The sequence below is a fragment of the Bos mutus genome, chromosome 2 (genome assembly GCF_027580195.1).
Source record: "Bos mutus isolate GX-2022 chromosome 2, NWIPB_WYAK_1.1, whole genome shotgun sequence".
NCBI lineage: Eukaryota > Metazoa > Chordata > Mammalia > Artiodactyla > Bovidae > Bos > Bos mutus.
In genome coordinates this window covers 98,778,844-98,805,929 of record NC_091618.1, presented here as the reverse complement: position 1 = coordinate 98,805,929, position 27,086 = coordinate 98,778,844, and the positions used below count along the sequence as shown (strand labels likewise).

General features: G+C 36.3%; 1 protein-coding gene across 2 annotated transcripts in view; it reads left to right on the top strand.

The window, feature by feature from the left end:
* The window catches only part of WDSUB1 (WD repeat, sterile alpha motif and U-box domain containing 1), a 68,087-nt gene that overhangs the window by 26,361 nt on the left and 14,640 nt on the right, over positions 1–27,086 (top strand). For both annotated transcript variants that reach the window (XM_005904130.3, XM_070357370.1), the window contains exons 6-10: positions 2,436–2,469; positions 3,744–3,784; positions 3,865–3,971; positions 4,926–5,102; positions 14,330–14,470. In XM_005904130.3, coding sequence (XP_005904192.1) covers positions 2,436–2,469; positions 3,744–3,784; positions 3,865–3,971; positions 4,926–5,102; positions 14,330–14,470 — 500 coding nt within the window. The remainder of the gene's footprint in view (positions 1–2,435; positions 2,470–3,743; positions 3,785–3,864; positions 3,972–4,925; positions 5,103–14,329; positions 14,471–27,086) is intronic.

The following is a 27,086-nucleotide window of genomic DNA, read 5'->3' as shown; positions in this document are numbered from 1 at the left end:
TTCTTCTGTCTCAGTTATTTGCTGTTGATTCCTTTTAGTGATTCATATCTGTTTGTTTGTTCTTTAGTTTCTCTTTTCTCTGAGCAGAGTTGAAGTTTTAGAGTGCCATAAAATGGGAAAGGAGTAACAAAAGACTTGGCAACTAATGCACCCTTCATAAGGGAGAAAGTGGGGTCAGGGTGACAGGGCAGATTGTGGTGGAAGGTGAGTCCTGAAAGAGTTCTGTGTAGCAAAGGCAGGATATGTATAGACTGGGGCACCAGATATTTAAAGCATTTATTTGATATTGGTGCAGGTTCTATTCAGGGAATAGTTCGAGGTTTTATATTTAATAATTTCAAGGTATTTTATGTCTTTATAGTGGTTATAATTATTTTCTTTGTCTTTGAAACCCAAATCTCAAAAACTGAAAACTATTTTTCTATAATAGTAATCTCCTTCCCTCCAAATCTAATCAGTTATCAAATTTCATTACACCTCTTTTGAATAGGAGGTGAGTTTAAAATGCTTTTAGTCTCTAAGGGTCTGCAGGTCTCTGCCCATAATCTCTATTCTTGTTCAGATTCTGTAGACTCAAAGAGTTGTTCATGCTTGGCCTTTTGCTTCTCAGATTCATTTTTATTCCTCATCAGCAAGTGAACCTGTTTCATTTTTATCATGTCTGTCTATCTGTTGCTTACAGGATCGTTTACTGATCATCTAGCTTCTCAAGTGATATACATCATTGGGATGAGTTAGTTTTAATTGCACTAGTGGTAATCTCAGAGGATAGAATTTCCTTTCTGTTTAAGGATGGTAAGAAGTAATAAAGTTTTCCTTAAGAATTTTAGATATTCCAGTGATAATACCTTATACCATGAAGAATTTAGGACTACATAGAATGTCTGAGGAGAAGGCAATGGCACCCCACTCCAGTACTCTTGCCTGGAAAATCCCATGGATGGAGGAGCCTGGTGGGCTGCAGTCCATGGGGTCGCTAAGAGTCCCACACGACTGAGCGACTTCTCTTTCACTTCTCACTTTCATGCATTGGAGAAGGAAATGGCAACCCACTCCAGTGTTCTTGCTTGGAGAATCCCAGGGACGGGGGACCCTGGTGGGCTGCCATCTATGGGGTCACACAGAGTCGGACACGACTAAAGTGACTTAGCAACAACAACAACAAGAGTGTCTGTGGGGCTTCCCGGGTGATGCTAGTGGTAAAGAACCTACCTGCCAGTGCAGGAAATGTAAGAGACACAGGTTTGATCCCTGGCTTGGGAAGATCCCGTGGAGAAGGAAATGGCAACCCACTACAGTATTCTTGCTGGAGAAGCCCATGAAAAGAGGAGACTGGCAAGCTACGGTCCATCGCGTCTCAGAGTTGGATGCAACTAAAGTGTCTTAGCTCATACGCACACAAGAGTGTCTATAAATCATGTCTGGCTATGCGTATTAGCTGCTAATATTTTCAGTGTTTTTTGGCTGTTTTTGATTTAGCATTTAATGCTCTAATTCTGTTTTTTACCATCCAGAATGCATCTATATGCTTCTCACTTGTGTTTCAACTTGTGTTTCAATTATGTTTGAACAAAGCCTTAATTTCTATTTTGAACTTATGACAAAGATTCTATTGTCAAAATCCATTACCAATGCTATAGAGACTACTAAATAAGGAATTTTCAAAGAAATATTAAGCCTTATAATAGGTGTGACTCCTGTGGTCAGACTATAATCAGCTACTTTTAATAATAATAAAAGTGCTGTTACAGAGAGCAGTAACACTTGTTATGTTTTCTCACTTTGCAACATATGGAGGCATAACAACTGTATCCAAAGAGGGGAAAATACCACATACAAACACATTTATCTGTTGTTTTGATTATGTAATTTGTTACAGTATTGTATTTTTTTTGTATGATAATTTTTTTCACCACTAGAATAATCCCAGATAGTTGTTTTAATTTTTATAACATTGAAAGAAATCATGTAGGGACTAAATAAAGTTTAGAATTACAGTTTTAAAAAATGAGTCACATACATATTGACTAGGAATTAAAGCACAGCCATATCAATAATAAAGAACAATGCTATCCAGAATAAAAATCAAGTAGCAACTGATAGGTTTCCCTTGTAGTGGTTTTTCCCTTTGAGTTATTAACGTCCCATGAAATTGTGTCTTATTTATTCATTATAAATGCTTACTCTGTTTAGGGCTATATAGTATAAATAACATGTGCTGGTGTTTAATAAAGTTTATAACTTTCTGACAAATTTGGTATATGGTATATAGTTTTTTAAAATAAGTTTATACAATGAAAAATAGACTGTATTCTGAATGTGTGCATATCAAAATTCCAGCCTTAAAAAGTTATTAAAATGATTTACATATACAAATACTGTACTTCATTTTTGTAGAACTTTTCACCCATGATCCTTTTTTTTTTCTCTTAAAGATCAGTGGATAAGTCAGTTATAGTGTATGATACTGTAAGTACTTCACATCTTGTGTGATCTTTGTAAATTACATTTGCTTGTTAGGCTGCTGAATTTCAAGTTGAGTTAGGCAGGATAAGGAAAATGTGTATATATTTTTTTTTGTTTAGGGTGCCTTAAAAGATAATATGTACATTTCAGAAATGCTAAAATAGTTATGTAAGTAAGGTATTGGTTCTGGGTCAAGCCCTGAAATATTTCAATAATGGTTTTAAGATAGATATTTTCTGATAAAAGAAAATACCAATTTAAAGAGCACCAGTATCCAAAAAATCACTTTAAATCAATTATTCTTAAACTCTTACACCAGGATTTCATAACAACAAAGGATTATTTACTGGAGGGTAAGACTATACTTCTAGGTATCATTTCTAATAGTTTGTTACTGTATATTGGAGGGTTTTGGTAGGGCATAGCTGAAAGCTGAAAGTGACCCACTGCTTTAGAGTTGCAGCTGGATTTAGAGACTAGTATAAGGAAGAGTAGGTTATAATGGATTTGGAGAAATGGGACTTTTTGTTAGATGCATGTTACTAAAGACCGGGTGGAAGAAAATGAATGTTTAATATACTGTGAAAATATTCTCTGAGAGAAATCAATGTTACGTGGACCCTTACAGTGGTTGAATTTAGGTTGTGGCTATGCCAGCAAATGAAATAGAGATGTGAATCATCAAAGTGAGTGTGTGGCAAGTAAGGAAGCTAATAAGCTAGTCCTGCTCATGGAAGTTCCAATCACTGAGAGTTCTGGCAGGAAATGGGAAAGAGTACTCAAATGTGAAATAGATCCTTACTGTTTCTCAGGAAGCTTTCATGAAAAGTTTCACAGAAACAGCTAAAACATTAAATTTCCTCCATAAAATATTTATATAAATACATGTAGATACTGGATTGTCAGCTAAGTGCACTCAGAATTGAAGTGATTAATTTCTACTCACTGGTCTGCAGTGGGTACAAGTCAAATGCCGTAACAAAAATACAAATTATTTCATGGTTACTGTTAGTTAAGACAAATCAGCCAGGACTATATTAACCTAAAAATTTTAGCAGACAGCACTAGTAATAATTGAGAAAGAATAAAATAAGTACTTGATGATATTAGTTATAAATGCTATTATCTATTCATTGGATAAGTTTCAGCTTATATTAATGACTCAATATTATTGGAATACATAGAATATATAAACCATTCAGGTCAAGCAAGACTTTGTTAGTAACTTGATTCTTGCCTGAGTAAATATAAAGCTGTTTGTTCTGTTATTTTTTCAGAATACTGAGAATATACTTCACACACTGACTCAGCACACCAGGTCTGAACTTAACCTTGATTTGTATTAATGTAATTAAAAAATTGGTCTAAGGATATTTAATAGTTGTTTTTATTAACTAGGTATGTCACAACTTGTGCCTTTGCACCCAATATCCTTTTACTTGCTACTGGTTCAATGGACAAAACAGTGAACATCTGGCAATTTGACACGGAAACACTTTGCCGAGGTTAGTAAGGATATCATGTTAACAACAGCACCACCATTCACCATTAAAATCAGAAACTCAGTAATTTTTTGACAAATTATTCATGTTGCTTTTTTCAATATAAAGCATATATCCAAAGTTAATATAACTTGAAAGTAATTTTAGAGAACCCAGTGTTAAAGTTAACCCAGTCGTCTATGTTAAAACTATTGGTAAATGCTTTTGGGTGCACACTCGGTTACATCATACCTCCCATAGTTTTGTAAGCTCTTTATTTACACTCTGTACTGATTTTTCAGATATTAATAAATATAGCCTAGGACAAAGTAGAAATGATTGTTTTATCCCAGTGGTTTCATTTTTAGTTTGATTAAGCAGCATTGACACAATTTCGAAGTTTTATTTTTATCACTGTCAAAATTAGCTAACTAGTGGTGCTGATATGCAGATGACAGATAAAATATAATACTTCTGCCAATGCCAGTTTTATATCATGATGAACTTTTTCTGGAGTGAAAAAAGCTCCAAAAGAGTAGCATTTAATTAAATAATGCTTTAATTATATGTAGTGTTTGACTTAAAAAAATTTTTTTTAAAGATGTTAAAGTAGAAAACACAGATTTAAGAACATTTTGTTTACTTTTTAGTACAAAGTGAGAATCCTTATGTTGGGCTTCCCAGGTGGTGCTGGGGTAAAGAACCCACCTGCCAGTGCAGGAGACTTAAAGAGATGTGGGTTCAATCCCTGGGTCTGGAAGGTCCCCTGGAGGAGGGCATGGCAACCTACTCCAGTATTCTTGCCCAGAGAGTCCCTTGGACAAGAGGAGTCTGGAGGGCTACGGTCCATAGGGTCACAAAGAATTGGACATAACTGAAGCCATTTAGTACACATGCAGGAGAATCTTTTTAAAGGATATACTTTTGCTTATTATTTCACTTATCTTTTTGTTTATGAGTATTCTTTTGTTTTTTAAGCAAAGATCCCAGATCAACCAAAGCAATTTACTGAAAATTGGTCAGAGGATGATGTCTCAAACTGGCTTTGTGCCGAAGGTTTAGAAGATCTCGTTGATATTTTCAAAATGAATAACATTGATGGAAGAGAATTATTGAATCTTACAAAAGAAAGTCTAGCTGATGATTTGAAAATAGGTAAGACTAGTGAAAGAAAGTCTTAAAAACAACTTTTAATAATTTACTATGAGATTGGTTTTAATTGCATTAATGGTTTCCTCTTAGTATTCTTATTCTAGCACATTAGTTATTCTGGAATATGCTTTTGTATAAAGGAGTATGTTTTTAGTAGATTATAGAAAAGAGATGTTACATACTATTTTTTAGGTAATTAAAGCCACCATGTAACTAATTTTTAAAACATGTTTTTTAAGTTGCAATATAATGCACCCTTTTACAAGTATACAGTAGTGTAATAAGTGACTCTTAGTATACTATTCACCGATTTGTACAGCCATCACAACTGTCTAATTCCAGAACAATTTTACCACTTCAGAAAGAAACCCCATGCCCATTAGCAGTCATTCCTATTTCCTTTCTCTCTAGCTCCCAGCAACAACTAATCTACTTTTTGTCTTCTAAGGATTTGCCTGTTCTTGACATTTCATATAATGTCAAGGTCTTCTGTGCCTGGCCTCTTTGCTTAGCATGCTCTCAAAGATTCATAAATGTTGTTGTATATATTAGTACTTCATTTTTATAGCTGGATATTTCATTATATGAGTTATCACCTTTTACTCATCCATTCATCAGTTGATTGAATTTAGATTGTTCTCATTTTTAAGGTTTTTTAAATTATGCTACTTTGAACATTCATGTACAAGTTTTATGTGGGCATCTATTTTCCGTTTTCTTGGATGTTACTGATTTATATCCACAGAACTTAACCAGAAGAAGATGTAGTCTTTTGTAATTGGGGCTGGGAGTGAGTGTTATTAGATTTCTTTGCTTAGAAAGAAAAGACCCTTACCAGCTAAACCCTTGGTGTGTGTAACGGGCAATATTTGACTATATATGCTCTAACTCTGAAAAAGCATCTGACTCTTAAGATGACAAATTAAATACGCCATCAGCTCCTGTACTCTGTTGCCTATTGCTCCCCTAGTCCTGGAAATGTTGTGTATTTGAGAATTGATGTAGTCTGGATACAAATAGCATCAAAAATATAAAACTTGTTCAAGTGGAATTGGTGGGTCTTATGGTAGCTCTATGCTTGCATTTGAAGAACTGTCAAGATTGTTTTCTAAAGCAACTGGGCTTTTTTTTTTTTTTAAGTAATCTCTTTCTTTAAAAAAATATTTATTTTTGGCTGTATAGGTCTTTATTGGCTGCACACAGGCTTTCCTAGTTGCACTGAGCAGGGATTACTCTTTAGTTGCAGTGCACGCGCTTCTCATCGCAGTGGCTTCTCCTGTTGCAGAGGATGGGCTCTCGGGTACTCAGGCTTCAGTAGTTGTGGCACATGGGCTTAGTTGCCTTGTGGCATGTGGGGTATTCCCAGACCAGCAATGAAGCCGTGTCCCCTGCATTGGTAGGCAGATTCTTAACTACCGGACCACCAAGGAAGCCCCTCACTGTGGTTTTGATGGGCGTTTTTCTGATGTCTAGTGATGTTGCACAGTTTTCCATGTGCCTGTTACCCATTTATATATCAGATTGGAGATTATTGTCATGTTTTCAGATCTTCTTAATTTGTTTCAAAAGTGCTTTGTAATTTTCAGTGTACAAGTCATTTTTTTAAACTGTGTAATTCAGTGCTTTTTCATATAGTCATAGAATTGTATAAATTGTATACCCACTATATAATTTCAGAACATTTTTGTCTTCCCCAAAGAACCCCATTCATTTCTCATTCTAGCCTTTTGGCAACCACTAATCTATCTCTTGTAGAAATAAGATTTATCTATTTTGGACATTTTTTTGTAAGTGAAACTAAACGACATGTGGCCTTTTGTATCTGGTTTCTTTTATTTAACCTCAGGGTTTTTGTATGTACAAGTACTTCATTCCTTTTTATGGCTGAATAATATCCCATTGTATGGCTGAAGCACATTTTGTTTGTTCATGCATCAATTGATGGACATTTGGGTTGTTTCTACTTTTTGGCTATTATCAATAATGTTGCTATGAATATGTATGTATGAGTTTTTGTGTATCTTTTTATTTGTCTTGGGTATATGATTAAAAGAATTTTTTTTTACTGTTCACTATTTTGAGGAACTGCCAGACTGTTTTCCAAAGCAGCTGTACTATTTTACATTCCCACAGGCAATGTATGAGGTTTCCAATTTCTTCACCTCTTTGTCAACACTGTTTTCTAGCTATCTTCTTGATTATAGGTGTTCGATAGATGTGAAGTGGTGTTTCATTGTGGTTTTGATTTGCATTTACCTAATGATATGGAGCATAGTTTCAAGTGCTTATTGGTTATATATCTTCTTTGAACTTTCCCCCTTTAAAATTGGTTTCTCTGTCTGTTGTTGAATTGTAAGAGTTGTTCATGTGTTTTGAATACTACATCCTTATCAAAAACAGTTTGAAGTCTTAGTGTTGTGCTCTAATAGTGTCCCTCGATATTATTATCAGTATGCCATAGTAAAATCTTAAAATTAACAAGCATAGGAAATAGGATGTCCATAGGGAATTTATTGTTAATGAAGAGTCAAATAACAAAAAAGTGTTGTTATAGAAAACCATTTTAAAGTATAGGTGTATACGTTCATTACACAGTAATTACAGTATGTGTACCTATTTAAATGTCTTGGAAGTTTTTTAAAAAGTTAACAGAATGATGACTTTGTGAAAATACTTAGAATCAGATGGTTTTGTACTCAGACCATACTGTGAAAGTTGTTTTTGTATCTCTAGTAACTTATTTCCTTTATAATTTGTAATTTACTCTTTCTTCCTGAAAGTTCTGGTGAATTTTGAATCTTATCATTCCTTTCTCAACAGTAAAATTTAACAATACGTTATCGCAGAGAAGCACATGACAATATAAAATAATAATTTTAGATTTCAACAAAGAATGTTGCAAAAAATAAGAGCATAGTAAAAACAATTAATAGGAATAGAATTCTGTTCTGTGATAGCCGGATAAATAAAGTATAAGAAACTCTTACAGGATTCAGTCAGTGGCCTGAAATAATTTTTGAAAAGGTGAGTCTTGGACTTAGTAGTGATGATAATTTTGAATTTCAGTTAATTAAGTTTTGTAACTATCAGGCTCAAGCTAAAATTGAAATGTAATTTAATTTCTGTGGTCTAAAAGCTGAGGAAGACCATTATTGTAAATGGAAACAAGTGTTGCATACTCTCTAGTAAGTAAGGAATTGGCTTTGCATTTCTGTTTAAGATTTGAAAAGTTAGTGAATTAAAGAAATTGCAGAATAAATTAGTAAGTAAATAGATTAAATTTTTTCTGCATCATTCTAAAGTACTTTAGTTTTTGCAAAATTAGAAAGGATTAAGGGGCTAACAATCTTCTACAAGTGCTACTTTAAGCTACAGTGAATTTCTGTTAGTCTTGAGCTTTAAGAAAAAAGCAGACTCATCCTCAAAACAGTTAATTGGAGTAATAGAGAATCAAAATTGAGTCTAGAAAAAAGTGATTTAAGAGGCCAATTGAGTATGCAATAATGAATTTTACTCTTGTAATGCATAACTATTTTACTTGCATTTACTTTTGTGGTACAACTGTTAAAGCAGTTCCTACTTGAATGTGAATAAATATGAATTTGTTCAACATTCATCGTACAAAGATGGAGAAGGAAATGACAACCCACTCCAGTATTCTTGCCTAGAGAATCCTGTGGACAGAGGAGCCTGGTGGGCTGCTGTCCATAGGGTCGCACAGAGTCGGAGACGACTGAAGTGACTTAGCAGTAGCAGCATCATACAAAGAAAGTTAATTTTGCAGAAAGTGTATTGATTGGGGTGTTAGGAAACAAAGTGATATTATCTTTTATGTCTGACACTTAAAAATTTTTTTTAAGGAGTCAAGCAGTCTGTCACACGGAGAAGGCAATGGCACCCCACTCCAGTACTCTTGCCTAGAAAATTCCATGGATGGAGGAGCCTGGTGGGCTGCAATCCATGGGGTCGCTAAGAGTAGGACACGACTGAGCAACTTCACTTTCACTTTTCACTTTCATGCATTGGAGAAGGAAATGGCAACCCACTCCAATGTTCTTGCCTGGAGAATCCCAGGGACGGGGGAGCCTGGTGGGCTGCCGTCTATGGGGTCGCACAGAGTCGGACACAACTGAAGTGACGTAGCATAGTCTGTCACATCTTTTTTCAGTGAACCTTTTGTAAATGTACAGTAAAGGAACTTTCTGTAGATTTGAGTATCTGTTGGAATATGTCGCTTTTATCCTAGAGTAATAGTTCTTTTCTGGGATTGTGTTAATAAAAATAGAGACAGTTTTAGGTAGAAAATAACTCCTTATATGTATTACTACATTTGCATCAAGAATGTCCAGAAAGGGATTACTGATATAAGAGATCCTTGATACTAAGAGAGATATGTCTTAAGACATTTGTGAATCCATGAATTTGTGAACTCTACTAAAGCCTTTAATATTGCAACCAAAAAGCATGAAGTATGAAAGATGAAGAGCAAGAAAGTCTGAGACAATACTAGGCAAGCAGTAAGTCCATTGACTAGCCACATGACTTTCACTGCAGTGTGGCCTCTGTTTATACCTTGGCCTCCAGGATATTGTAAATTGCGACCCATCTTGGAGTGTGGAATTGCTGTGGATGATATAATGGTAAAAGCATGAAATGACAGATGACAAGGAACTGTTGTATATTGTGTCAGTTCTTACCCTTATATTCAACTAATTATCAATTATAGATTCTTAATTGGGAATGACGTTTTTCCAAGAGGTCCCCCTTCCTTTTGCTCTTGTCTTTCCAAGAAACCATGAAATCACGTGAGACATTTTTATCATTTTTTATTTAAAAATTATAATATCAAATTATTTTGTCAAATGCTTTTTAAGACCTTATGCACCAACTGTCTTAACGCCCTCAGATTTTGGAAGTTTCACGTTTCAATTCCTGGTAATACTTCCTCATGTAGATTTTCTCTCGGTGCCTAACTGCGTATACTGTTAAGTAATAAAACTTACCATTTTTTTCTGTATATACAACTTATGTGACATTGACCTTTTAAATGTGTGGGCCTGTGTACTCACAGGCTTTTGGAGTGGACATACCCTTCCAGGTCAGCAACTGCTCTTAAATTGACCTCCCCACTTTGCAATGAGTACTTGTGGGGCATTTTGAAGTCTCTTTTTTTCAGGCCTATCAATGTCCTGTTGCTTCCCCACTGATATCAATTACAGATCTTACGGATGTTGGTGGATTATCTTCTCCCACTTATTAATATGTTGTGGGGCTCATGAAGATACTTTGCTACCTTGTTTTGTTGTAAAGGCCCGTGGAATTTGATTTTGCTATCTAGTCACGTTGCTTTTCATGAAGGGATTCAGAGAAATATAAAAATTACATCGCTCCTATCATCATCTTTTCCAAATCCTTTAAAAAAATCCTTGTGTTCATTTTTATGTCTTGTTTTCTCTTGATCACTCTAGTCAGAATTTGTTTAATAAAATTTATTTTTAAATAATGAAGAATGCAATGTTTTTTCTCCAAGAGACCAGCTGTTGATCCTCTTCTGTCTCAGGGCAGTACGGAGGTGACTCTGTGACCAGCCTCATGGGCTGTGATGGTTGGTTAGCTCCAGGCAGTAGCACTTTCCTGTTACTCTGCCTCCAGCTAGTGATGACGTTGCTGCTTTGGCGATGATATTTACAGGACAGAGTTGGGGGGAAAGATGGCTACAAGTAGAAAGGTGTTTCTCCCATTTGTGTATACAAATCTCTGCCTAAACTATGTCCCATCCTTTCCTCTGGAACTCAGTTACTTCTGTTTTCTTGAGGGTTTTTAGAATTTTGTATCTTTAATGATTGTCTCTTGGCACCATCAATTCAATTATGCAGCATTTCCAGCATTGGGAAGGGGTGGAGAAGGGGGACAGAGTTTGATGGCCTATTTAATTTGTCATCTACTAAGAACCAGATGCCTTTTCAGAGTTATAGCAAATATAGTGAAATATCGCCCATTAACTCACACTGAGGGTTTGCTAGCCCTCACCTGGTAAGGGTCTTTTCTTTCTGAGCAATTAAGTTTAATAACACTGACTTCCAACCCCCTATCACAAAAGGATGTGTTTTTCCTCTGGCTAAGTTCTGTGGATATGATTTGGTAACTGCTGGTAAATGAGGGCATTTTTAAACAACATTAAAATTGGGCAGGATAACACACAATTTAACCTTTTATAGTACATTTTGAAATAGGGTTTCTACACACACTATTAGGATTCCCTGATAGCTCAGTTGGTAAAGAATCTGCCTGCAATGCAGGAGACCCCGGGTCGATTCCTAGTTGGGGAAGATTTGCTGGAGAAAGGGATAGGCTACCTGCTCCAGTATTCTGGGGCTTCCCTTCTAGCTCAGCTGGTAAAGAATCCGCTTGCAGTGCGGGAGACCTGGGTTTGATCCCTGGGTTGGGAAAATCCCCTGGAGGAGAGCTACCCACACCAGTATTCTGTAGTATACTGTACTACATAGGAGAATTTTGTGCTATATAGTCCATGGCGTCACAAAGAGTCGGACACGACTGAGCAACTTTCACTTCACTTCACACCCTCTACTAATAAGCATTCTACATAATAGCACACATGTGTATTATTTTTGACAGGAAAAATGTATATGTTTTTTAGAATATTAAATACCTCTATATTCTTATTACATGTAATATCCCTTTAAATGAGATGATCACTAATTATAAATGTGTTGTGATTTTTTTTTTTAAATCATTTAAAAAATCTTCAGTTTGGTTTCAGTGAATTCCATAGGAAGGACGTCCCTTAAGATGCAGGCAGTTGCGGGGTTGACTTCCACACTTTCATAGATAACATGTCAGTGAATCCAAATAGATGTAAACAGTTTGTTACTCATGGGACAGCAAGCAGCATGAGCTTCATGCTCAGATTGGTTCCCCTCTGCCACTAAGTCTTGTGAAGGCAATCTGTGATAGTGTCATAGCTGAGGAACCCTGAATTTATGATCCCCCCCAATATGATAAGGGGACTCCTAGCAAAGAAGTCCGGAGAAGGCAATGGCACCCCACTCCAGTACTCCTGCCTGGAAAATCCCGTGGACGGAGGAGCCTGGTGGGCTGCAGTCCATGGCGTCGCGAAGAGTTGGACATGACTGAGCGACTTCACTTTCACTTTTCACTTTCATGCATTGGAGAAGGAAATGGCAACCCACTCCAGTGTTCTTGCCTGGAGACTCCCAGGGACGGGGGAGCCTGGTGGGCTGCCTTCTCTGGGGTCGCACAGAGTCGGACACGACTGAAGCGACTTAGCAGCAGCAGCACCAAAGTAGTCCAAGAGGAAGACGTTATCTTTGTAGGTCTTAGAACACAAACCTGCCCTTTGACTAGGAGGGAGACATTAGCTTCCAAGGAAGTTTGCAGACATCCTTGAAAAGATTGCCAGATAAAAGATGTTGTAAAAGTGTGTTTAAACACTATATGGAGAATTACCTTCCAATCAGCAAGTTGATATGGCTTTTTATGAAAACTATGAGGCATTCTGAAACGTAGTTCTCTTTTTCTACCCATTTACCCACCGCCCCCACCCAGAAAAAACCTCAGCCTAAAATAGAACTGTCAGCTGATAAAAATACAAACAACTAAATAACACTGCTCTTCCTAAACTTAATTATATTTATCTTCCTGAAACTAAAAATTAATTCTTGAAATGAGATAAAAGTTAAACTATAGGTAAATGAAGCTTACATGTACAGTTTTGGACAAACAGATGAGTTTTACTTGATACTGTGCTTTGTATCAGTTCACTTCAGTCGCTCAGTTGTGTCTGACTCTTTGCAACCCCAAGGACTGCAGCATGCCAGGCCTTCCTGTCCATCGCCAACTCCTGGAGTTTACTCAGACTTATGTCCATCAAGTCAGTGATGCCATCCAACCATCTCATCTTCTGCGTCCCTTTCTCCTCCTGCCTTCAATCTTTCCCAACATCAGGGTCTTGATTTCAAATGAGTCAGTTCTTTGCATCAGGTGGCCAGAGTTATGGAGTTTCAGTTTTAGCATCAGTCCTTCCAATGAATATTCAGGACTGGTTTCCTTTAGGATAGACTGGTTGGATCTCCTTGCTGTCCAAGGGACTCCCAAGAGTTTTCTCCAACACCACAGTTCAAAAGCATCAATTCTTCACTGCTCAGCCTTCTTTATGGCCCAGCTCTCACATCCATACATGACTACTGGAAAAACCATAGCTTTGACTAGACAGACCTTTGTTGGCAAAGTAATGTCTCTGCTTTTTAATATGCTGTCTAGGTTGGCCATAACTTTTCTTCCAAGGAGTAAGTGTCTTTTAATTTCATGGCTGCAGTCACCATCTGCAGCGATTTTGGAGCCCAAAAAAATAGTCAATCACTGTTTCCAGTTTCCCCATCTATTTGCCACGAAGTGATGGGACCAGATGCCATGATCTTAGTTTTCTGAATGTTGAGCTTTAAGCCAGCTTTTTCACTCTCCTCTTTCACTTTCATCAAGAGGCTCTTTAGTTCTTCTTCACTTTCTGCCATAAGGGTGGTGTCATCTGCATATCTGAGGTTATTGATATTTCTCCCAGCAGTCTTGATTCCAGCTTGTGCTTCATCCAGACCAGTGTTTCTCATGATGTATTTTGCATATAAGTTAAATAAACAGGGTGACAATATACAGCCTTGACGTACTCCTTTTCCTATTTAGAACCAATATGTTGTTCCATGTCCAGTTCTAACTGTTGCTTCCTGACCTGCATACAGATTTCTCAAGAGGCAGGTCAGGTGGTCTGGTATTCCCATTGTATATGAATTAGCAGATAATAAACCAAGTTTCATAAGGTTTAAAAATATAAGATGGAATTTTTATATTAAACTGAAAATCTTTATAAATGATTTTTAGGAGACTTTGTTCTCTAAATTAACATAGGCTTTTCTAATTTTGTGTAGTATATTAGTGTTTGGGTAATCTGAAATTCTTGAGCTTTCAGAATCTAAAGTTACTTAGAATAATCTTTCTATTGATGAATTGTTTTAATCACACTTTATTCTGTACTACAAAGATTCATTAAAGAATTTGTAAAGAAAAGGTTCCATGTGGTAAAACAGTATTTCTGAAGATTTTTGGTTATAGTAGATAAAATTTTACTCTGCTGAAGACTTGCATGAAGCTTATAGATAGTTCTCCAGCCCTAACAGAATTTTCTAATTTCTTTTCAGAATCTCTAGGGCTGCGTAGTAAAGTTCTAAGGAAAATTGAAGAACTGAGGACAAAGGTGAAAACCCTTTCTTCTGAAATTCCTGATGAATTTATATGTCCAATAACTAGGGAGCTTATGAAAGATCCTGTCATCGCATCAGGTATGTGTGATGCTATTCTAAGTTTCAGGGTGTATTATGTCCTAAGTGAGTAGATAGTGTGGACCACAGAAGTTTGTTTAAATGTGGAAAATTTTCAAAATTATCATTACATTTCTCACAAGTAGTGAGACAAGTAGTTGTTTTATTCTTTTTAAAAATTCCTTAGATCTGAGGTGAACTGTTGAACACTGTGTATTTCTTTTTTTAAAATTGGAGTGTAATTGCTTTACAATGTTGTGTTAGTTTCTGCTGTACAACAAAGTGAATCAGTTATATATATACATATTACATATATCCCCTCCCTCTGAACCTCCCTTCACCACTCTCCAATCCTACCCTCTAGGTCATCACAGGTGCCAAGTTGAGCTCCCTGTGCTATACAGCAGCTTCCCGATAGTGTGCGTGTGCATGTGCGTGTGTGTGTGTGTGTGTGTGAATCCTGATCTCTCAGTTCATCCCGCTGTCCCCTTCCTCGCACTGTGTCCGCATGTCCATTCTCTTCATCTACGTCTCTTTTCCTGCCCTGCAAAATAGTTCATCTGTAGCATTTTTTCCTGGATTCCACATGTACGCATTAATATTCGATACTTGTTTTTCTCTTTTTGACTTACTTCTCTTTTTGACTTACTTCACTCTGTACAACAGACTCTAGGTCCATCTGCTTCTCTGCAAATGACCCAATTTCATTCATTTTTCTGGCATACATACCGTACATACACACACATACCGTAACTTCTTTATCCATTCATGTGTCATTGGACATTCAGGTTGCTTCCACATCCTGGATGTTGTAAATAGTGGTGCAGTTAATGTCTTTTTTTTTCCACTTTTTTTTATAAAAACAGTCACCTAACATAAAATTTACGATCTTTTTTTTTTTTTTTTTTAGTTCTACCAGTTTATTGCTACCAACCCGTGACCCTCCACCCTCATGTACACATGCTCAGTCATGTAACCCCTTGGACTGCAGCCTGCCAGGCTCTTCTGTCCATGGACTTTTCCAGGCAAGAATACTGGAGTGGGTTGCCATTTCCTTCTCCAAAATTTACGATCTTAATCATATTTAAGGATACAGTTCGGTAGTGTTAAGTATATTCACATTATTGTGAAACAGAAATAGATCGCCAACACTTTTCATCTTATAAAACTGAAACTCTGTGCCCATGTAAACAACTTCCCTTTTCCCTCTCTCTCCAGCCTCTGGTCAGAGAAGGCAATGGCAACCCAATCCAGTACTCTTGCCTGGCAAATCCCATGGATGGAGGCGCCTGGTAGGCTGCGGTCCATGGGGTTGCTAGGAGTCAGACACAACTGATTGACTTCACTTTCACTTTTCACTTTCCCGCATTGGAGAAGGAAATGGCAACCCACTCCAGTGTTCTTGCCTAGAGAATCCCAGGGACGGGGGAGCCTGGTGGGCTGCCGTCTCTGGGGTCGCAGAGAGTCAGACATGACTGAAGCGAGTTAGCAGCAGCAGCAACCAGCCTCTGGTAACTACCATTCTGCTTTCTGATTCTATGAATTTGACTACTTTAGAGAACTCAGATAAAGTTGAATCATACATTTATCTTTTTGTGACTGGCTTAACATAATAACTTCAAAATTTATCCATGTTGTGGGATTTCCTTTTTGAAGACTAAATAATATTCATGGTGTGTATATACCACATTTTGTTTATTCATTTATCCACTGATGAAGATTAGGGTTGCTTTCACTTCCTGGCTATGTGAATAGTGCTGTTTTGAATATGAGTGTGCAGATGTCTCTTTGAGACCCTGCATTCATTTCTTTTGGATATATGCCAAGAAGTGAAATGGCTATATCATACAGTAGTTGTGTTTGTGATTTTTTTTTTTGAGGAACCTCTATAATGTTTTCCATACAAGTTACACCCTTTTACAATTTTACAATCTCACCAAACTCCCCACAAGAGTTCAGATTTCTCCATATCCTTATCAACACTTGTTATTTTCTGTTGTTTTGATTGTGAATATTTGTATTCACAGTGTCTCCTTGTGGTTTTTATTTGAATTTCTTAAATGGTTAAAGATGTTAAATATCTTGTCACATGTTTAATGGCATTGGTATATCATTTTTGGAGAAATGTCTTTCTAGTTCCTTTGGACATTTTTTAAATGGGTTATTTGATTTTTTTATTGTTGACTTGTAGCAGTTCTTTGCATATTCTGGATATTAATCCCTTATCAGGTATATGATTTATAGAAGTTTACTTCTATTTCATAGGTTGTCTTTTTTTTTCAGTTTATTTTATTGGAGTATAATTGCTTTACAATGTTGTGTTCGTTTCTGCTGTACAACAAAGTGAGTCAGCTATATGTTTACATATATCAGCTCCCTCCCGAACCTCCCCTCCCGTCTCTCTAGGTCATCTTTCCCTATGCTCCCTATAACTTCTCACTAGCTATCTGTTTTACACGTGGTAGTGTATATATGTCAACGCTGCTTTCCCAATTTGTCTCACCCTCCACTCCCCGCCATGTCGACATATCCATTGTCTCCATCTAGGTCTCTGTTCATCTATGTATACTGTTCCTAGATTTCGTATATATGCATTAATGTATAATATTTTCCTTTCTGACTTATTTCACTCTATATGGCATACTCTAGGTCCATGTGTATCTCTACAAATGACCCAATTTCATTCATTTTTATAGCTGAGTAATATTCATTGTGTGTGTGTGTGTATGTATATATATATCACATATTTATCAATTCACATGACAATGAACATTTAGATTGCTTCCGTCCCCTGGTTATCATAAATAGTCCTACAGTGAACATTGGGGTACATAAGTCTTTTTGAATTATGATTTTCTCAGGGTATATGTGCAGTAGTGGGGTTATTGAGTCATATGGTAGTTATATTTTCAGTTTTTTAAGAAACCTCCAAACTGTTTTCCATAGTGGCTGTATCAATTTACATTTCCACCAACAGTGCAAGAGGGTTCCCTTTTATCCACATCCTCTTCAGCATTTATTGTTTGTAGATTTTATGATGATGACCATTCTGACCAGTGATAAATCATTGTAGTTTTGATCTGCATTTCTCTAATAACTAGTGATGCTGAGCATCTTTTCCTGGATTTATTGGCCATCTAATTGATTTCTCCATCAAATCTGAATGAGAGTATTGCTGGATAGAATATTTTGATTGTAGGTTCTTCCCTTTCATCACTTTAAATATATCATGCCATTCCCTTCTGGCTTGTAGAGTGTTTGTTGAGAAATCAGCTGATAGCCTGTTGGGAGTTCCCTTGTATGTTATTTGTAATTTTTCCCCTATGTTGTTTTTAATATTTTATCTTTGTCTTTAATTTTTGTCAGTTTGATTACTTTGTGTCTCGGTATGTTCCTCCTTGGGTTTTTTCTGCCTGGGATTCTCTGTGCTCCTGGACTTGGTTGACTATTTCCCTTCCACTGTTTGGGAATTTTTCAGCTATCTCATCAAATATTATCTCAGGTCCTTCCTCTCTCTCTCTTCCTTCTGCCTCAGTTACTCTATTACTGAATCCTTCTAGTGTATTATTCATCTCTGTTTGTTTGTTCTTTAGTTTTTCTAGGTTTTGATAAACATTTCTTGTATCTTCTCCATTGTTTTCCCGAGATCCTGGATCATCTTCACTATCATTATTCAAAATTCTTTTTCTGGAAGGTTACCTATCTCTACTTCATTTAATTGAAGCCAGGAAGGTTGATTCTCCCAGCTGCATTTTTCTTTCTCAAGATTGCTTTGGCTAATTGGCGTCTTTTTGTTTCCATACAAATATTTTAAATTTTTGTACTGGTTCTGTGAGAAATGCCCTTGGTAATGTGATGAGGATTGCATTAAATCTGCAGATTGTTTAGGGTAGTCTAGTCATTTTTTCAATATTGATTCTTTGAATCCAAGAACATGTTATATCTCTCTGTGTCATCTTTGATTTCTTTCATCAGTGTCTTACAGCTTTCTGCATACAGGCTTTTGTCTCCATAGGTAGGTTTATTCCTAGGTATTTTATACTCTTTGTTGCAATGGTAAGTGGGATTGTTTCCTTAATTTCTCTTTCTTATTTTTTGGTAGTTAGTTTATAGGAATTCAAGGGATTTCTGTGTATTGATTTTGTATCTTGTGACTTTACTACGTTCACTGAATAGCTCTAGTAATTTTCAGATGTTATCTTCAGGGTTTTCTATGTATAGTATCATGTTGTCTGCAGACAGTGACAGTTTTACTTCTTTTTCAATCTGGATTCCTCTCATTTCTTTTTCTTCTCTGATAGATATGGCTAGGACTTCCAAACTAAATTGAATAATAATGGTGAGAATGCACACCCTTGTCTTATTAGACCTTAGAGGAAGTACTTTCAGTTTTTCACCATTGAGAATATTTGTTGTTGGTCTGTTTTATATGGCCTTTATTGTGTTGAGGTAGGTTCCTTTCATACCAATTTTCTGAAGAGTTTTTTTCATAAATAGGTGATGAAGTCTGTCGGAAGCTTCTTCTGCATTCTTTGAGATTATCATATGATTTTTATCTTTCAATTTGGTAATGTGGTATATCATATTGATTTGTGTATATTGAAGAATCCATGCATCCTTGGGATAAACTTAACTTGATCATAGTGTATGATCCTTTTTATGTGTTATTGGATTCTGTTTGCTAGTATTTTTTGAGGATTTTTGTGTCTGTGTTCATCAGTGTTATTGGTCTGTAATTTTCTTTTTGATATCTTTGTTTAATTTTGGTATCAGGGGATGGTGGCCTCATAGAATGAGTTTGGGAGTATTCCTCCCTCTGCAGTTTTTTGGAAGTGTTTGAGAAGAATAGGTGCTAACTGGTCTCTAAAAATTTGATAGAACTCACCTATGACGCCATCTGGTCCTGGACTTTTGTTTGTTGGAGGGTTTTTAATTATGGTTTCAATGTTATGACTTGTGATTAGTCCATTGATATTTTCTGTTTCTTCATGCTTCAGTCTTGGTGGGTTGTACCTTTCTAAGAATTTGTCCATTTCTTCTGGGTTGTCCATATTATTTGCATGCAGTAGCTTGTAGTAGTCTCTTAATAATCCTTTGTATTTCTAAGGTGTCAGTTGTAACTTCTCCTTTTTCATATTTAATATTATTGATTTGAATCTTCTTCCTTTTTTTCTTGATGAGTTTGGCTAAAGGTATAAACCTTTAATCTTCTCAAAAAATCAGCTTTAGTTTTCTTGATCTTTACTGTTGTTTTCTTCATTTCTGTTTAATTTCTTTCCTCTCTGATCTAACTGGAGTTTTTCAGGTCTTCTTTCTCTAGTTGTTTTACGTGTAACATTAGATTGTTTATAGTAGATTTTTCTTGTTTCTTGAGGTGATAATTGGTTGTGTTTATGTTGTCATTTGTTGCTATCCATTTTTTTAAATTTCCTCTTTAATTTCTTCTCCAAATTTTTGAGTATTTAGTACTAAACAAACGTGTTTGTGTTTTTTGTAGTTTTTTTTTTTTCCCCCTGTAATTGATTTCCAGTCTCATAGTGTTGTGGTAAAAAAAGATGCTTGATATAATTCCAATTTTCTTAAGTTTACTGAGGCTTCATTTGTAACCTAAGATGTGATCTATCCTGGAGAATGTTCCATGTGCACTTGAGAAGAAAGTGTATTCTGCTGGTTTTGGATGGAATGTCCTATGTATATCAATTATGTCTAGCTGATGTAATGTTTCATTTAAGGCTTGTTTTTCCTTATTAATTTTCTATCTGGATGATCTGTCCATTGGTGAAAGTGGAGTGTTAAAAGTACCCCACTATTACTGGGTTACTGTTAATTTCCCCTTTTATGGCTGTTAACATTTGCTTTTTGTTTTGAGCTGCTCCTGTGTTGGGTGCATAATATTTAAAATTGTTTTATTTTCTTCTTGGATTGATCCCTTGATCATTATGCAGTGTCCTTCCTTCTTCTGGTAGTCTTTAAAGTCTGTTTTTTCTGATATGAGTATGCTACTCTAGCTTTATTTTGATTTCCATTTGCATATAATATCTGTTTCCATTGCCTCACTTCCAATCTGTATGTGTCCCTAGATCTGAAGTGGGTCACTTGTAGACAGCATATATAAGGGTCTTGTTTTTGTATCCATTCAACCATTTTGTATCTTTTGGTTGGAGCATGTAATCCAGATCCATTTATGGTAATGATTGATATGTATGTTCCTATTACCATTTTCTTAATTATTTTGGGGTTTTGTAGGTCTTTTTCTTATTTTGCACATAGAGAAGTTCATTTGGCATTTGCCTTAAAGCTGGTTGATGGTACTGAATTCTCTTAGCTTTTGTCTGTCTGTAAAACTTTTAATTTCTCTGTTCCGTTCTGGGTAGAGTATTCTTTTTTTCTTTTTTTTATTATTTTATTTTATTTTTAACTTTACAATATTGTATTGGTTTTGCCATGTATCAACATGAATCCGCCACAGGTATACACGTGTTCTTTGTCGGTCTTCCCTTTCATCACTTTACGTATACCCTCGCAGAGTATTCTGGCCTACAGTTTCTGGTGAAAAATCAGCTGATAACCTTATGGGGATTCTCTTGCATGTTGTTTGTTGCTTTTTCCTTGCTGCTTTTAATATTTTTTCTTTGAATGTAATTTTTGTTAGTTTGATTACTATGTCTCTGTGTGTTTCTCCTTGGGTTTATCCTGTGTGGGAAACTGTGCTTCCTGCACTTGAGTGACTATTTCCTTTCCCATGTTAGCTAAGTTTTTGACTATAATCTTTCAAATATTTTCTCAGACCCTTTATCTTTCTCTTTTTCTTCTGAGACCCCTATGAAACAAATGTTAGTGCATTTAATGTTGTCCCAGAGGCCTCTTGAGACTGTCCTCGTTTCATTCTTTTCTTTTATTCTGCCCCTCAGTAGTTATTACCATCATTCTGTCTTCAGGCTCACTCACTTGCTCTGCTTCAGTTATTCTGTTGATTTGTCTGGCATATTTTTCATTTCAGTTATTGTGTTGTTTATCATTGTCTGTGTGTCCTTTAGTTCTTCTAGGTCCTTGTTAAACATTTCTTCTGTTTTCTTGATCCATGCCCCCATTCTGTTTCTGAGATTTTGGATCATCTTTACTGTCAGTACTCTGAATTCCTTTTCAGGTAGGTTGGCTATTTCTTCTTCATTAATTTGGTCTTTGGTTATTGCTGTTTCATCTGTACCATATTTTTGGATGTCTCTTTTTTTTTTTTTTGATCAGGGTGTGGTCTGTATTTCTGTCTTGCTTATTGTTTGGCCTAAGGCATCCAGCACTGGAGTTCACAGGCAGTTGGGTGGAACTAGGTGTTGGTACCAAGATGGGGACCTCTGGGGGATCTGTTGCTGATTAATACTCTCTGGGGTCTGAAGTTCTCTGTTAGTACAGTGGTTTGAATTTGGTGCTCCTACCACAGGAGCTCAGGCCCAAGCCTGGCCTGAGAGCCAAGACCCTGGTTACTCAGGGATTCGCCCATCTCCTTAGGTGTTCAAAGTCCCCCACCGGCACCTTGTAGGTGCCCTAGTTGTGATGAGATGCAAGCTCTGCATCCTCCTACTCAGGTATCTTGAAGGAAGTGCCTGTTTGAACCTTTGGGGTGAGGTGCCATTACTCTGTGACCCTGACTAGAGGGGATTAAAGAGTCCCTAGAGCATTAGAGATTGCATTATAGGTGTTGTGAGCCAAGTCCTTACAGATGAGTCTGAAGGGAGAAACCTTTGCACTGGGGCACCGGGGTGTCTCTCATCCCAGGGCTCCTTGCAAACATCATATATTTCTTAATGAATAAAATTGGATAGAGCAGGTTTGGATAAGATTAGAGAAAAAGGAATACATTTTACAAACTTAACTAAAACTTGTGGAATATGTATTTTGTTACTGGAATGTAACATCAAAATGTTTTCTGAGAGAGATTCTTGAGATCTGTCATTTGTCGATCATGAATTTAAAAACCTTTACAGAAATAAGAATTTAGAGATCATAAAGTTACATCCTTCTGCATGGTTTCCTAGTCTTTGTCAATGAACGTAGACATACATACTTTATGTAATTATAATCAGCAGATCTGTATTAAGTTGTGCTTTCATTTTTGTTTGACTATTCTGAATATTGACTTAGTCTACATAATTTTCATTTTTAATAACTGTATTCCATTATGGCTTAGTGCTACAATTAAACTCTTCCGCTATTTGGTGTATGTATATGTTTGAGAAGCTTTATATTGTGAATAGCCATGCACTGCTCGGGCTTCCAGGGGGGCTCAGATGATAAAGAATCCTCCTGCAGTGTGGAGACTTGGGTTCGATCCCTGGGTTAGGAAGAACCTCTGGAGAAGGGGATGGCAGCCTACTCCAGTATTGCCTGGTGAATGCGCATGGACAGAGGAGCCTGGCGGACTGGTGTCGTGGTAGTCATTTCATCGTGTTACCAATTATTCAGTGGTGTTTTCATGGCATGTATGCCCCAAAGCAGAGTTAACCTATCAGAGAATATCTTATAATCATTAAAAAGAACAGTTTTGATAGTTCTTGTCAGATTTGTTATTAGATTGTTTCCTAGAAAACAAATTTTAGAGTGCTACCAGAAATGTATTTAAGTGTACCTGTTTTTCTGGTTTTGCGATCATTGAGTTTTAGAAATCATTTATTTTTGTAAATTTAATAGTTGTTTGAAACCTACTCTTATTGCTAGGGAGGCAATACTTTTTTCTACATTACAGGTTACCATTTGAATATGACTTGGTAAACAATATAAATTACCTTAAGGACTTAAATATTGCCCTTATATTTTTTGTCTGCATTATTAGTGAAACTAATCACATGGAATCTTATTTTGTTAGTATCGTTTTAATATATTTGATGGCTTCTACTTACTCTGAACTTTTGTAGGCAGAAGCATTTTTATTTATACAAGTATAAACATTTTCTTCTAGTTTTTAAAAAATGCTTAGTTCTCTTGCATTTGGGATTTTATGTTTGCTCTGAGGTATGATTGAACCAGAGCATATCTTTCTATTTTCTGCAGATATTCTTTTTTAATTGTAAAATATCCTCATTGGATTAAAAATTTTTAAATACAGGTATATGTATATAAAGTGACATATACCTGTATTAAAAAATTTTTAATCCAATGAGGATTTTATAAAGTGAGTCATCTCATCCATCTGGCCTGATGTCCCAGGTACGAAAGACAAGAACTAATACCAGTTCAGCATATAATTCTAGATATTTTTTCTGTGTATTCTTAATTTTAAATACCAATATAATCAATATATTTTTACACAACTGGACTTTATACTGTTCTCTATCACGTCTTTTTTCTTTTGTTGCTGAAATGTTCATGAACGTTTGCCTACTTCTCAGTATGTAGTCATCCCTAAATGCTGTTTTAATTTTTCTTGATTTAGTTCCCATGGAAAGAGGAAGGCATAATGTTATCTATTGACGCTTTACTCTTTTTAAAGACTGACTAGTATTCAGGTGTATTAGTGTCCTCTGTTTCATTCCCTGTTGATTCTTTATTACTATAAATGTGTTAGGGAACAACATTGTTTAAATTTATCTTGTCCTCTTAGTCTTAATGTGAATGTTTCTGTTGAAATAAATTACCTAAAACTTCAATTACTGAAGAAAGATACTGACAAAGTATCCTTTCAACATCATATGGGGTCCCTAGTTCCCATATCTTTGCTTATACTCAGTATTAGCAATCTTTTAAACTTTCTCATTCTAATAAGTGAAAAGTAATCTCAGTTTGTATTTCTTTGTATTATATTGAGTTTGAACATTTTAAATGTTTTTAGTCATTTATAATTTCTTATGTGACTCTCTTTCATGAGCATTTAATTCAATTTAGTTCCATTATTTTTAGTTTTTATTATTTAATAAGAAATATTCTTATAGGAGGCAGTATGATCTAATAGTTGAGCACACGCATTGAAGATCCAGACTGCCTGGTTCAGAATTTATTTCAATACTTTACTTGCTGTGTTACCTCATGGAGGACTATATATTTTTCCTCATGTACAAAATAGGATGCTAGCACTTAATCTCATGAATTCTTATAAGCATCAAATGAGTTAATGCATGTTAAGTACTTTACAAGACCAGCACTCAATCAACATCAGTAAGTTTGAGCAAAATTCCAGGCGATGGTGAAGGACGGGAAGTCTGACTTGCTGCAGTCCATGCGGTCGCAGAGTCAGACACTAATGAGCGACTGAACAACAACAAGAATGAAATGTTCTATGAGCATAGTAATGGTTGTATTTTTTTGGCTTTAGTATATCAGAACCTTTATTTGCAGTTGAAAGAAACTCAATTTGAATTAGGTTAAACAGAAATGGTAATTAATTTATTAAAAAGTTATTGTAAGTGTGTCTCATGAAACACTTGCACCGGAGACTTGAATGTAGTCGTGGTACTGTTTCTTATCTATTCAGAGGCTTCTGAATATTCACTTTCTGTGATATTCAGTGTGCCTTTTCCATGTGGTAGAAAAACAAGAACACCGGTAGGTCCCAGATTTTACGTTTTACAATTTCAGCAACCAGAGAGAGACCATTCTGACATTTCTTTCTAGTGTCAACTCCAAAAATCCCTGAGGCTTCAAATCTGAGCTAGGGGCCTATCCCAGTGGTAGTCTCTTCAGGAATGAGGTGTGGTACTGAGATTTATCTAACTATGAAGAGTAAGATTTTATATCAATGGGGGCACATCATATGGAGGATAGAGGTGGAGAGACAGTTTCCAAAAAAGGGGTACAAAACAAATAATAAATATTCCTAGTTACTTATTTTTGATGAAAATTTAAAAAAAATTTTTATTGAGATACAGTTGCTTTTTCTACTGTAGAGCAAAATCAATCAGCTATACATATACAGATGTCTACTCCCTTTTGGACTTTCTTCTGATTCAGGTCATCACAGAGCCTTAAGTATGAGTTCCCTCTGCTATACAGTATGTTCTCATGAGTATGGCTGAGTTTCTTTGTTATTATAGTATCAATAGTGTATATGTGTCAATCCCAATCTCCAGTCCCACCACCTCTTTGCCCCTTGGTATCCCTATTTTTGTTCTCTACATCTGTGTCTATTTCTACCTTGCAAGTAAGATTATCTGTACCATTTTTCTAGGCTCCATATATGTTAATTTATGACACTTGTTTTTCTCTTTCTGACTTCACTCTGTGTGATATTCTTTAGGTCCCTCCATGTCTCTACAAATGACTCAACTTTGTTACTTTTTATGGCTGAGTAAGGTTCCATTGTATATATATACCACATCTTATTTATCCATTTCTCTGTTCATGGACATTTAAGTTACTTCCATGTCCTGGCTGTTGTAAACAGTGCTGATGTGAACACTGGGGTGCATATATCTTTGAATTATGATTTTCTCTGAGTATATGCCCAGTAGTGAGATGCCTGGGTCATATGGGAGTTCTTTTTTTAGTTTTTAAGAAAACTTTGTACTGTTTTCCATAGTGGCTATATCAGTTTACACTCCCACCAGCAGTGCATGAGGGTTCCCTTTTCTTCATAGTCTCTCCAGTGTTTGTTGTGTGTAGATTTTTTTTTAACAATGATTTATGTATTCAGTTTGGTCCATGCTGGGTCTTGTAGCTATTCAGGCTTTTCTCTAATTGTGATGAGTAGGGGGAAGGGGCTACTCTAGTTCTGGAGCGTGGGCTTCTCATTATGGTGGCTTCTCTCGCAGAGCACAGGCTCCAGGATGCGCAGGCCTCCGTAGGTGCAGCAGGTGGGCTCAGTAGTTGCGGCTCCTGGGCTCCAGAGCACAGGCTCAATCAGTAACTGTGGCTCATGGCCTTAGTTGCCCAGTGGCATGTGGGAGTTTCTAGGATGGGGATTGAACCCTTGTCTCCTGCATTGTCAGGCAGATTCATTACCACTGAACATACCAGGGAAGCCCTGTAGATTTATTTTTGATGCTGGTCACTCTGGTGTGAGGTGATACCTCATAGTGGTTTTAATTTGCATTGCTCTAATAATGAGTGGTGTTGAACATCTTTGCATGTGGTTGGTGGTCTTGTGTACGTCTCCTTTGGAGAAGTGTTTGTTTTGGTGTCTTATGCCCACTTTTTGATTGGGTTGTTTATTGATTTGAGTGGCAAGAGCTGCTTATGTATCTTGTAGAGAGTAATCCTTTGATAGTTACTTCATTTGCTATTATTATCTTCTCCCATTCAGAGGGTTTTCTTTTTGTGATCTTTATGGTTTCCATTGCTACATTTAATTAGGTCCAATTGTTTATTTTTGTTTTTATTTCCATTACACTAGGAGGAGTGTTCTTCCTATGTTTTCCTCTGAGAGTTTTCGTGTCTGGCCCTGCATTCAGATCTTTAATCCATTTTGAATTTATTTTTGTGTATATGGTTAGAGAGTGGTCTAGTTTCATTCTTTTACATGTAGCTGCCTAGTTTTCCCAACACTATTTATTAACAAGGCTGTCTTTTCTCCATTGTGTATTTGAATCCCCTGTCAGAGATTAGGGGACCACAGGTGCGTGGGTTAATCTCTGGGCTTCTGTCCAGTTCCATTGATCTATAGATCTGTTTTTGTGCCAGTACCATACTGTCTTGATTACTGTAGCTTTGT